Source organism: Phaseolus vulgaris, chromosome 3 (assembly GCF_051622355.1).
Source record: "Phaseolus vulgaris cultivar YP4 chromosome 3, ASM5162235v1, whole genome shotgun sequence".
Classification (NCBI taxonomy): Eukaryota; Viridiplantae; Streptophyta; class Magnoliopsida; order Fabales; family Fabaceae; genus Phaseolus; species Phaseolus vulgaris.
Window position 1 is genome coordinate 25,929,255 of NC_143500.1, and position 13,054 is coordinate 25,942,308.

The 13,054-nt window shown below is 48.0% G+C and overlaps 1 protein-coding gene across 1 annotated transcript; it reads left to right on the forward strand.

Annotated features, from left to right (window-relative positions):
- The first annotated feature begins 108 nt into the window (after positions 1 to 108).
- LOC137805832 (small ribosomal subunit protein eS21) lies at positions 109 to 1,637 on the forward strand. Its single transcript, XM_068605742.2, has 4 exons — positions 109 to 138; positions 347 to 444; positions 530 to 662; positions 1,330 to 1,637. Exons 2-4 carry the CDS (start codon positions 395 to 397, stop codon positions 1,393 to 1,395), a joined length of 249 nt encoding a protein of 82 aa, XP_068461843.1. The 5' UTR covers positions 109 to 138; positions 347 to 394; the 3' UTR covers positions 1,396 to 1,637.
- The last annotated feature ends 11,417 nt before the right edge of the window (positions 1,638 to 13,054 follow it).

Consider the following 13,054-nt stretch of genomic DNA (forward strand, 5'->3'; position numbering starts at 1 on the left):
TGCATCAATATGGGGAATTACAAGGCCTTAAATTGGGCTTAGAATAAAATCTAACCGACCCAAAGTCCACCTAAGCTAGATATTTTTCAGCTTTATATGAATTTGTCGTCTTCACAAGAGCCTTATTCGCCTTTCCCGGTATGCTCTCTCTCTCTCTGTTTATTCATGTTTTTGTTATTTTTGTATTGGATTTTTATTTGATGTGTAATTTTAATATAAAACGCGTAAATATTTTAGAGTTTATTTTAATTCTAGAAATTAGCAACGAAACAGAAAGTTTGCTGAAGTAGAAGTTGTTTGTGTTGATACTCGTGGAAGACTAATGGTCTTAATGTATCTGACTTAGGTTTCTATATTTACGACGAAGAGGGTTGATTATACGGTGATATAAGAGATGCAGAACGAGGAAGGAAAACTCACTGAGTTATACGTTCCTAGGAAATGGTGTATATAAGTTCTGTGTTTGGAATTGTGGGTTTGTTTGGTTGTTCTTTTGTGGAATTTGAACTGACGCTAAACCACGTTTCAGCTCTGCCACTAACAGACTCATAACTGCAAAGGACCATGCCTCAGTTCAGATGAACATTGGCCATTTGGATGAGAATGGTATCCACAATGGTCATTTTTCCACGTTTGCTCTCTGTGGCTTCCTTCGAGCACAGGTCCGTATGCTTTTATTTTGCCTTTCTCTAAAGCATTATTGTATTGCATTATGGCTTATCATCCCAAGATTTTTGTGGCAAGTAAGCGTGAAGTACTTTTTTTTTTCCAATTACAATGGCATTACGCATTCTTTTTTGTATATTGGTTGATTTTGGCTAATTGTGCTTTTGCCCAGATTTTTTTGCAGTCGTGGTTAGTGAATTATGTTTTAAAATAAAGCACTTGGTAGCATCTTTCGTATATCATACAACTTCTATGCCTTGCAGTGGCTGCTGTAGCAGTATCATTCCTATATGGTATAAGTACACAAGCATTGTTGATTACCAATGATTATCCTTTTAAAAAACTAAAGTAGCGTGGGAATGTGCATGGATGGGGTTGGATTGTGTGGAACATTTGGTTTTCTTCTTTTGTAGTGTAGTCTTGTGCGTTACTTTTTGTTGGATGAAACTACGATTGAATGATATAATTAGCATTTAACAGTGAAGTATATTTTCGGGTTTGTGGCAGTTGTTTGTTTTCATGCATGATGGAAAATTAGGTTTATTATTATATACTTTGATTGCTGTTGGGCATATGGCACATGCATAGAGATTTCAAGGATGCTCCTAACAACTAACTCACGATTGCAACTTTTTACTAATGATTTTATGTTTTCTTTTCCAGGGTGATGCTGACAGTGCACTAGATAGGTTGTGGCTGAAGAAGAAAGCAGAAATTAAACAACACTAGAAATGATCAAATTTTTGCCTGAAGTTCTACGATTCCTGGGGATATTTCACTATTATGATTGTGGAAGTTTGGTATTTAGTTATAACTTTTGCAATATTTGTTTTTCTCAGCTGAAAGATGCTTTTTGATCGATTGACACCGCCTTCAGAAATATTTGTTTCTTTACTTCAATACATTCCATTGATTTATGATTATAATTGAGATTAGCTCAGCTTGTTAATGTGATTATTATCCTTGTAAAAGGTGATTTTGCTTCTCCGCTCAACTTGAAGAAGTCGGCACCACGACGAGTGGCATAAATGATTTTTAAGTTCGATGAAAATCCGTCTAAGCTGCATTGGCCTATATTGGTTAAAATTCTTCATAAATTAAACTTAATGTTATGCATAAACTTATCTTTTCAAAATGATGATTGACATTTTAATTGTGATGTCCTTGGTTCATTCTAAAATTTACGAGACTGGATCTATTTAAAACGACCAACATCGAGGACAGGACTCCCCTTACAAATTTGTTTCCTTATTTTTTTTAATAACACATTTTTAATCAATTAGTTTCTGTGTTTTGTGCATCTTTCGAATCAAGCTAGCTATTATGCTCTTACAATATTTTCAAAGATTTGGGAACATGAGTGCTTGTTAAACTTGTAATTGCTGATGCTAAAGACTCGTTACTTAAAGCTAATTAGAAATGGGTTAAGCTGGTAAACACTAAATCAGTCCTTAAAATTAGGATTATTAAACCAATGATTGGATTCATAGTTAAATGTATATTATAACGTATTCAATGAGAGGTTTGTTTTGGTGTTAGTGACATGGTTCACCAACTAATAAGAATCATCGTTTTTTTTCAAACGTTGTAAGGAGAGTGATACCTTCATATAGGGTACCTCATACGAATGGTTGGATACTTCACATCTTTCAGGGTGGTATCGATCTCAAAATTTAGAAAATAATTGTGTTACAGGGTCATAATGAGGCAGATATATTTTGTTCATTGCTTGCTCACGCTGTGTAATGATGAAAGAGAAAGAAAGCAAGGTTTTGATGTTTTCTGCTCCTTTAAGTGTCTGCATACATTAGGAGATGCAAAAAAAGAGGATTATGGGGCCATTCTTGCTATAGAGCAAGCTCAAAGACTTGGGTGTAAATGTGTCTGGCTTGAGTGTCACTCTTTGTTATGCAGAGCTTTTTTTTCTAATTTGTTGGTGTGTTGAGATATTAGAGGAAGATGAAGGAAGTTGGGATGCTTTGTTTTTTATGCCTCTTTAGTTAGAGGGATTACTTTGCTTTTTTCTTTCCATAGGTTTGGTATATATACTTCATGGTTTTGTTTTTTCTTTTCTTTTCTTTTTTAATAATATATTTTGTGTGATAACACATTATTGGTGAGCTTTGAGGTGCTACGGTAATGCCTGGCATAAATCCTTTTTATCGGATAAAAAATATAAGGTTTATAATATAAGAATAATATTTTGTTACAAATAATTTAATTTGGAAAACTGTTTTAGTCAAAATAATTTACATATGAAACTAATATTTGTAAAATATCAATTTAAGACATTTTTTTTTGAGAATGACTAATTTTAGTTAATAAATTGAGTAAAGATCATTGATGGACCTAAGATCTTGCTTTAGTTTTTCTCAATCTCTTGAATAATCCCTTCTTTCTTCTCAGTTTTTTCTTCTATTATTTTAGTCTTTATAAGTTATGTTTTGGCCAGCTGAGCTAAGAGGTCCTTGTGCGTCTCAACGATCCACGTCTCGAAAGCTCCTTCGTCTTTGTTCAATCTTGCTCTCCTTCTTCCGCCGTGAGCACCTGAAACAGAAGAGTAAAGGGCGTTCTCGCGGCCGTTTGCACTCCGACGCTCAAGTCAGTATGGCTGGAAACACCGTCGCGCTACCGTTGTGGAACACCACAAGCTCAGTGTTCTTGGCAGCGCGTAACTGAATGTGTGTGTAAAGAATGTGATGTAATGAACGTCACGTGTAAAACGTACCTCACTTAGCCTTTCAGAAAGGCTTATATACCTTTGCTAAGTGTTTCTGCCACGTGTTCTTCTGACCTAAGCATTACTGCAGGAGCGCCTTCACGACACCGTAAACCGTAACCCAAGCTTAGGGAAATTCCAGTGTGCGAGGCTGCCCTCTCGAAGTGCATCTGGCGCGGGATGACCACTCAAGCGTCAACTCATATGCCCAATATCAGAGGGGTCATCCATGCTGAGCGTACTCTGCCCCTTCACGTGTCGTGCATGCCGATCGCCCCTGGAACGAGACTCTGGCGAGTCGTATCGGTCCCAGTGGCTCTCTAACAGTGGGGCGTACTGTCACTTCCCTACACCTCATGCACGGATCCTCGTGATCCGGGCCTCTCCGTACTGATAGTTGATGTGTGGCTTTCAAGCCACCCTTTTCTGACTCGTGATCCGAGGCCTCCTCGCCCAGATACGATGCCGCCTACTCCTCGGTTCCCCTTACTCGTGAGCTCGACAAGGCTCCTCCTTGGTCAACGGCCGAGGCCGAGACCCAGACGATACATAAGCCCCCCAGTCTTGAGCTGTCGACTCGTGCAGCGAAGAGACTATGGCTATGCCCGGTTATCTTACGTGGCACTCCATGACTGGACGTGCACTGTGCACTAAAGGCACTTTCTGCCCACGTTTAAACAGCTTACACGTGGTTCGATCCAATGGTTGAGGCTTAACGTCGTTTGAGTTTCCATGTTTACGTTAAGTTACCCTAAAACGCGCTCCACTTCACTGTTCCATCGCTCAAAACTTCTCACACAAGCTTTCATCTTCTCCGCAACTCTCTGCACTCTCGTTCTCTATCAAAGACCAGAACTTTCTCCGATCAACCACCAAGGTACAATTTTTCTCCGTTGATTGCTCTTATCTCTTGATGTTCTGCTCTGATAAACTGCCTGGGACTGTTTAAATTCTCGCATTTCTCGTTTTCATCTGCATTTCCTTCATTTCCCTATTTCTCTGGGTTTTCTCGCGTGGGTAGGGTTTCTGGGTTTGCTCTAGTTTTACACCATAGTTCCCCTTGCTGAACCTTTGCTTGTCTTTTCCCCAGCTTCCTCGACCATGGCGAGAACCAAAGTCACGGCCAACCCACCACCTCCTTTCATAAACTATAAAGCTTCTTATACTTGGGCCTCCGATAGGCTCCTTGCCGAATCTTCCACCCTACTCAATGTCGAAGACTAGAGGGCCCACCTCGATAGCGAACCCGAAGGAAAAGCGTTTGGGAGGGAACACGACGCTTACATCTCTGTTTGCTCTTCCACCGCCGTCGAACCCGTTTGTGTTGACAATCGCTCCAACAACGGGGAGCCATTCTTTTTCTTCTACCAAACGGTGTTCAAACGCGTAGAGCAACGTTTTCCCTTCAACAGCTTCGAGAAGGAGCTCCTCACAAAACTGAACGTGGCCCCTGCCCAGCTGCATCCCAACAGCTGGGCCTTCATCAGGGCTTTCTCCATCCTTTTAGGGCATTTTGGCCTCACCCCTTCAGTTGACGTGTTCCTTCATTTTTTTTAAGCCAAAAACCCTGGAAACAATCTCTGGGTGAGCCTGAGCTGGGTTACTGAGAGAGTTCTCTTCACCCTCTTTCAACAATCCTACAAGGGATTTAGAGGAAAATTCTTCAGGGTGTACGCCTCTGACCACGACCGCACAACCCTCGACGACTTCCCACTGTACAGGGTGGAGAAGCTCAAGTTCAACAAGGCCAAGACTCTGGACGAGCTTTCATCAGTTGGTCGCGAAATGTGCCAGGTCTTGGCCAGCTTGGGCATTATCTTCAACACAGCTGACCTCATCAAGCATGGGTGCGACCCCGCTGCCCTTACTAATCATTTGGGTATAGGAACTTGCTCTCCCGCCTCCTACCCATATACTATGCATACGCTTTCTCATTCATCTTTTAACTCACATGCATGCTTAACTGATAACAAATATTGTTTCAACTGATACTCACACCTTAGCTTGTTCATACTTGCTTAACTTCGTTCTTATCTATTCCTTTCTGGTGCAGCCATGGTGATGACCCAAGAGAAACGCGCCAGGCTGGCTGGGCTCTCGACTCGTGGTAGTGCTGCAAACAAGGCAGGTCCCTCTGCGCCCCCTACCTCCGCTACCATGCCCTTGGCAGCTTTCATGCCTACCACGCCAACAGCTGCTTCGCCCCGAGCAACCCCCACCCTTGTTTCTCCAAGGGTTGCACCTGCTTCGACAGCTCCAATCAAGGTTATCGCTTTGGCCACGATTAGAGTTGTTTCACCTCAAGCCCCTTTGAATGAAGGGGTGGTACACATCGCTTCGGACGATGAAGAAGAACCCGTTGGGGGGCCTGCCTTCAAGAGGAGGAAAACAACGATGGTGGCCACGTCTCACTCATCCTCTGCAAGGCTTCCCACAACCCTTCAAGGCAATCCCCTGAGCGCCTCCTCTCCTCCACCCACTCTTGCTCTCGAGGAGGCGGTGGAAACTACACCTGAATTCGCTCTGCAACCGCCCTTGAGCTCCCCATCGTCATCTAGCATTTTCTAAAGGGCTGACGGCAAGAGAGCTTGGGGAGCTCAGCAATCGATGGGGCGCTGCAAGAGAGCGTGTTCTTCAGCCTTGGGGGCCATACTGCTGCCCTTACTAATCATTTGGGTATAGGAACTTGCTCTCCCGCCTCCTACCCATATACTATGCATACGCATTCTCATTCATCTTTTAACTCGCATGCATGCTTAACTGATAACAAATATTGTTTCAACTGATACTCACACCTTAGCTTGTTCATACTTGCTTAACTTCGTTCTTATCTATTCCTTTTTGGTGCAGCCATGGTGATGACCCAAGAGAAACGCGCCAGGCTGACTGGGCTCTTGACTCGTGGTAGTGCTGCAAACAAGGCAGGTCCCTCTGCGCCCCCTACCTCTGCTACCATGCCCGTGGCAGCTTTCATGCCTACCACGCCAACAGCTGCTTCGCCCCGAGCAACCCCCACCCTTGTTTCTCCAAGGGTTGCACCTGCTTCGACAGCTCCAATCAAGGTTATCGCTTTGGCCACGGTTAGAGTTGTTTCACCTCAAGCCCCTTTGAATGAAGGGGTGGTACACATCGCTTCGGACGATGAAGAAGAACCCGTTGGGGGGCCTGCCTTCAAGAGGAGGAAAACAACGATGGTGGCCACGTCTCACTCATCCTCTGCAAGGCTTCCCACCAACCTTCAAGGCAATCCCCTGAGCGCCTCCTCTCCTCCACCCACTCTTGCTCTCGAGGAGGCGGTGGAGACTACACCTGAATTCGCTCTGCAACCGCCCTTGAGCTCCCCATCGTCATCTAGCATTTTCTAAAGGGCTGACGGCAAGAGAGCTTGGGGAGCTCAGCAATCGATGAGGCGCTGCAAGAGAGCGTGTTCTTCAGCCTTGGGGGCCATACTGCTGCCCTTACTAATCATTTGGGTATAGGAACTTGCTCTCCCGCCTCCTACCCATATACTATGCATACGCATTCTCATTCATCTTTTAACTCGCATGCATGCTTAGCTGATAACAAATATTGTTTCAACTGATACTCACACCTTAGCTTGTTCATACTTGCTTAACTTCGTTCTTATCTATTCCTTTTTGGTGCAGCCATGGTGATGACCCAAGAGAAACGCGCCAGGCTGACTGGGCTCTTGACTCGTGGTAGTGCTGCAAACAAGGCAGGTCCCTCTGCGCCCCCTACCTCTGCTACCATGCCCGTGGCAGCTTTCATGCCTACCACGCCAACAGCTGCTTCGCCCCGAGCAACCCCCACCCTTGTTTCTCCAAGGGTTGCACCTGCTTCGACAGCTCCAATCAAGGTTATCGCTTTGGCCACGGTTAGAGTTGTTTCACCTCAAGCCCCTTTGAATGAAGGGGTGGTACACATCGCTTCGGACGATGAAGAAGAACCCGTTGGGGGGCCTGCCTTCAAGAGGAGGAAAACAACGATGGTGGCCACGTCTCACTCATCCTCTGCAAGGCTTCCCACCAACCTTCAAGGCAATCCCCTGAGCGCCTCCTCTCCTCCACCCACTCTTGCTCTCGAGGAGGCGGTGGAGACTACACCTGAATTCGCTCTGCAACCGCCCTTGAGCTCCCCATCGTCGTCTAGCATTTTCTAAAGGGCTGACGGCAAGAGAGCTTAGGGAGCTCAGCAATCGATGAGGCGCTGCAAGAGAGCGTGTTCTTCAGCCTTGGGGTCCATACTGCACGTGCCCACTCCTCCCTCCAACAAGTTGCAGAGAAACGACAAGCCTTGGCGGACGAGGTGGTAAAATTGAAGGAGCAGCTAGCCCAGCAAAATTCGGCGCTCCCTTGTCCAAGAGAACGCACTAAACGAAGAGCTGAGAGTGCTTCGGAAGGCTGAGGTGGATGCCAACAAGAAACTTCACGACCAAGGCCAGGAGTACACCACTCTCTCGACCAAGGTGGTGCCTCTGCGAGTTGAGATAGCGGATCTCAAAGACGCCCTTAAGGAAAAGGATGACAAGATGGGCAACCTTGAGGAGCGCGTGGTTACCCGAGAGGTGCACCTGGGTAAGGTCGAAGGCGAGCTAGCTGAAAGACCAAGGCCCTGGATGCGTGCCAACAAGAGCTGGCAGAGAAAACTAAGGCCCTCATCCGAGCCGAACAGGAGAAAACCACCCAAGCTTAGAAGGCCAAGGAGGTCGAGGCAGAGCTCCTTACTGACGCCACGAAGGCCTATGGTGCGAGATTCGAAGATGCTCTGGCTCAGGTGGCTTGCAAGCATCCTGAGGTGGACATTGCGTTTTTCATCCCAACCAACCATGTGGTTGATGGCGATATCATGCCTCGTCCCCTTGAATGAACTCTTAGCTTTTCCTTCTTATGCTATAACTCTTTATGACATTTTGACATTATAATGTCAATTCACCTTTAACTTAATTGCTCATTTAACTTGACATTTCTGCTTCGTGTGCCCACTTGCATTCTCTACTTGTGTCCTTTTCTAACAGTGTTTCTGCTACTAACCTCTAGATAACGCTCTTAGGACTCCAAACTTTAAACTTAGGGAGCACGCCATCTCGACCTTCTTCTTTAACTTGCTTCGACGAATTGCTCAGGTGGGGAGTGTGCGTGTACCTTTCCACTGCCCTTGCCTTTGTTTCTTGCTCTGGTCAAGGAACTCTTGCTTTGGAATTCACTTGAACCTTGCGATCTCGAGGTGTCCAGCCTCCAAATGCATAACTGGCCTCATCATCGCTCGAGGGCGAGGAGGACTTAACTCGGTCGAAGCCTACTGTTCGTCTTGCTTCATCATCACTCGAGGGCGAGGAGGACTTCTCTTGGCCGAAATCTACTGCGCTTGGTGCTCACACCCGGGGAGGAGGCGTCCCGAAGGAATCCATTAACTCTCGCCCAGGGTGTTTACATACCAAGACAATCAGCGCACTTGGTGCCCACGCACGTAGGAGGTGCCCCTCGCCGCTCCTGCCAAGGTGTCTAAACACCGAAACAATCGATGCACTTGACGCTCACGCCCGAGGAGGAGGTGTCCCGAAGGAATTCGTTAACTCCCGCCCGGGGTGTCCCTTCATCAAGGCGATCCAATGCATCATTGGCCTCACCTTCGCTCGAGGGCGAGGAGGACTTCTCTCTCGCACTTGATGCCCACGCTCGAGGGAGGCGCCCCTCGCCACTTCCTTTCGAGGTGTCTAAACATCAGGGCGACCGGGGGCTTGATGCTTACGCCTGGGGGGAGGTGTCTTGAAGGAATCCGTTAACTCTCGCCGGGGTGTTCGCACACCAAGACGCCCGGTTTTTAGCTGGATTGCATTTACCTTTCGCACTCGACGCCCACGCCCGAAGGATACGCCCCCCGCCGCTTCCCTTCAAGGTGTCTAAACGTCAAGGTGGTTTGCGCACTTGGTGCCCACGCCCAGAGGAGGCGTCCCCGCCACTCCGGCTGAGGTGTCTAAACCCCAAGGCCACGAGTTCGTTTCTTACTGAACCACGTTGTCCTCGCCCGGTGCCTACGCTCGGGAAAGGTGTCCTATAGGAGAGGGCCACTCTCACTCGAGGCGTCTAAGCACTAGAGCCGCGCCACTCCTCCCTGCATTTCAAAAGAAACTTGAGCATACATGTGCTCAAAACACAACTTTATTGGGTGACCTCACTAAAAAACCCAGAGCGTCCCCTTAAACTGAATACAATGCAAAGTTTTTAACTAAAATAAAACTTGAGATTTGTTGCGTTCCAAGTGCGAGGGATGGCGCCTCCCTCCAACGTCTCAAGCCTATACGTCCCGTTTCCCAGGACCTCGGTTACTCTAAAGGGACCGGTCCACTTGGGGGACAACTTGTTCTCCAACTGGTATGGGTGAGCTTTCCGCATGACTAGGTTGGCAACTTGGAACTGGCGGGGCTTTATCTTGGAGCTGTACTGGTGCTCCACCCTTCTCTTCACCGCTTCAGCTTTTATCTTCGCCTCCTCTCTGACCTCATCCAACAAGTCCAAATTCACCTTTCTCTCCTCATTGGATTCCTCGGCCACAAAACTCTGGAAACGTGGCGAGCTCTCGTGAATCTCAACTGGGATCATCACGTCCGACCCATACACCAAGCTGAAGGGCGTCTCCTTCGTTGAGGACTGAGGTGTGGTGTGGTAAGCCCACACAATCCTGGGTACCTTTTCTACCCAAGTTCCCTTAGCTTTCTCGAGCCTCCTCTTCAGTCCTCAGAGCAAAATTCTGTTGGCAGACTCCACCTGCCCGTTCGTTTGGGGGTGCTCGACAGATGCGAACACCTGCTTTATGCTTACCTCCGTAAACAGCTTACCCAACTGTTGACTCGCAAACTGTGTACCATTGTTGGAGATAAGGCGCCTCGGTACACTGAAGCGACACACAATGTTCTTCCACACAAAGTGTTGTACTTGTGGGCGGTGATCTGCACCACCGGTTCTGCTTCAATCCACTTCGTGAAGTACTCGATAGCAACTATCAAGTACTTCATCTGCCTTATTGTCAACGGGAAGGGCCCCATAATGTCAATTCCCCATGTGTGGAAAGGGCACGGGCTATAAATTAACCTCAGCTCTTCTAGCGGCGCCTTGTGCCAGTTGGCATGCAGTTGGCACTACTTGCACCGCTGGGTGTATCTCACGTAGTCTTCTCTTAACGTTGGCCAGTAGTACCCTGCGCGGACAACCTTCGACGCCAAGGATCTGCCACCAACATGACTCCCACAAATCCCCGCGTGGAGCTCGAACATGATCTAGGTACACTGTTCTCTGCTCACGCACATCAAAATTGGGTGTGTGAACCTATGTCTGAACAGTTCTCCATTCAAGAGGGTATATCTTGCAGAGTTCTTCTTTATGTTCTTGCCCTCCTCGGGCTCCACTGGAAGTATCCCATCGGCAAGGTAGTGCCTATAGGGCGTCATCCCCGTGTCCCCCTCCTCTAGCACGCATACCTGCATGGGGTCTTCTCCTTCCAGTGAGTCCGAATATACACTCACACTGGGCGCCCTCAGCGTCTCCTGGGTTAGCGAGTCCTCGCCCCCTTCCTTGACGAACCAACTTGGAGGACGCCTACCATATTATCTGTCACGAACGCTCGTGGTGCTTTGAGAGTTTCCTGTATAACTGTCCTCTGCCTTCCCCCCTTGCTTGAGATGGTCAGCTTGGCGAGCAGATCAGCACGGGCATTTTGTTCCCTAGGGACATGCACTAGCTCAAACACTGCGAACGCCTTTCTCAAAACCTGCACGTAACTTAAGTACACAACCATCTGTGGATCCTTGTCCTGGTACTCCCTGGTCACCTGACTCGTCACCAGCTGAGAATCACTCTTTGCCAGCAAGCTCCGCGCACCCATCTCCTTGGCCAAGAGCATTCTAGCTATGAGGGCCTCGTACTCCGCCTGGTTGTTACTTGCCTTGAAGGCTAACCTTAGGGCTTGCTCGATCAAGAGCCCGTTCGACCCCTCCAAGATGACGCCAGCTCCGCTGCCCTGTTGATTGGAGGACCCATCAACAGAGAGCACCCTCTTGAAGCTGATCTCCTCCTCAGACTGCTCATTCCCCGGGGAGAGCTCTGCCACAAAGTTCGCATAAATCTGACCCTTTATGGGGCCCCGGCGCTCATACTGCACATCAAACTCAGAGAGCCCCACAGCCCAGCGCACCATTCTTCCAACTACATTCAGTTTCTACAGCACTCTCCGGATGGGGAGGTCCGTCATTACTACCACTGTGAAGCTCTGGAAGTAATGGCGAAGCTCCTGGCCGAGAACACTACGATCAAGGCCGCCTTCTCGAGGACTTGATACCTTGCCTCTGGTCCTTGCAGCACCTTATTTACAAAGTAGATCAGTCTCTGCACCTGGTCCTACTCCTGGACGAGAACCAAACTGATTGCCCGCTTCGTTACAACAAAATACAATCGAAGCGGCACACCCATCTGTGGCTTGCACAACACTGGGGGAGCGGCCAGGTACTCCTTGAACTTGAGGAACGCTGCCTCACACTCCTCAGTCCACACGAACCGGCTGTTCCTTCGCAAGCACTAGAAGTAAGGATGACCCTTATCTCCTCCAGCAGATAGAAACCTAGACAGGGTCGCCAACCGCCCTGTCAGTTGTTGAACTTCCTTCACCGAGGTCGGGTTCCTCATGGCGAGGATTGTCGCACACTTGTCGGGATTTGCTTCTATCCGACGCTCCGTGAGTAGAAAACTCAAGAACTTACCCGCCTCGACCCCGAACACACATTTCTCAAGGTTCAGCTTTAAACGATACTTGGCTATCGTAGCGAATAGCTCCTCCAAATCTGAGACATGCTGACCCTTCTCCTGCGAGGTCACCACCATATCGTCCACGTAGGCCTGCACATTCCTACCCAACATCGGTGCCAGGACCCTATCCATCAACCTCTGATAGGTGGGGCCCGCGTTCTTCAGACCGAACGACATCACCTTATAGCAATAACAGTACGTCTCGGTCATAAACACCGTTTTACACTCATTACGGGGGTGCATCTTAATCTGATTGTACCCAGAAAACGCATCCAGAAAACTCAACATCTTGCAGCCTGAGGCGCTGTCCACCAACGCGTCGATGCTGAGCAAGGGATACGAATCCTTTGGGCAGGCCTTGTTAAGGTCAGTGAAGTCGACACACATCCTCCACTTCCCATTGGCCTTCTTGACTAAGACCACGTTAGCCAACCACTCAGGGTATTGAATCTCCCTGATGTGGCCGGCATCCAACAGCTTCTTGGTCTCTTCGCGCACGACTTGTCGCCTTTCTTCATTGAACTTCCTCCTACGCTAGTGGACAGGTCTTACCTTAGGATCCATTGTAAGGCGCTGGCATAGGAAATCGGGGTCGATGTCTGGCATGTCCGAGGAAGACCATGCGAAGGCGTCCAAGTGTCGAACGATCACCCCGGCTACTTGATCTTGCTCGAACGGGCCCAACCACTTTCCCAACATAAACGTCTTACCACCTATCTGCATTTCCACGACATTCTCAGTTGGCTCGGGTCTCCTCTCCCGAGCGTTCTCTGCGCGTGCAACACCTGCGCGGTCTTCCTTTTCCAGGGGCGGGCGTTCCAGCACCATGAACACCCCCCTTTACATCTTGAGGCTACTCTCATAGCACCTC

Coding starts and splice junctions, on each gene's coding strand:
- LOC137805832 (XM_068605742.2), top strand. CDS start 395: ATGCAGAACGAGGAAGGAAAACTCACTGAGTTATACGTTCCTAGGAAA. Junction 445..529: donor TTATACGTTCCTAGGAAATG/GTGTATATAAGT, acceptor ACCACGTTTCAG/CTCTGCCACTAACAGACTCA. Junction 663..1,329: donor GTGGCTTCCTTCGAGCACAG/GTCCGTATGCTT, acceptor TTTCTTTTCCAG/GGTGATGCTGACAGTGCACT.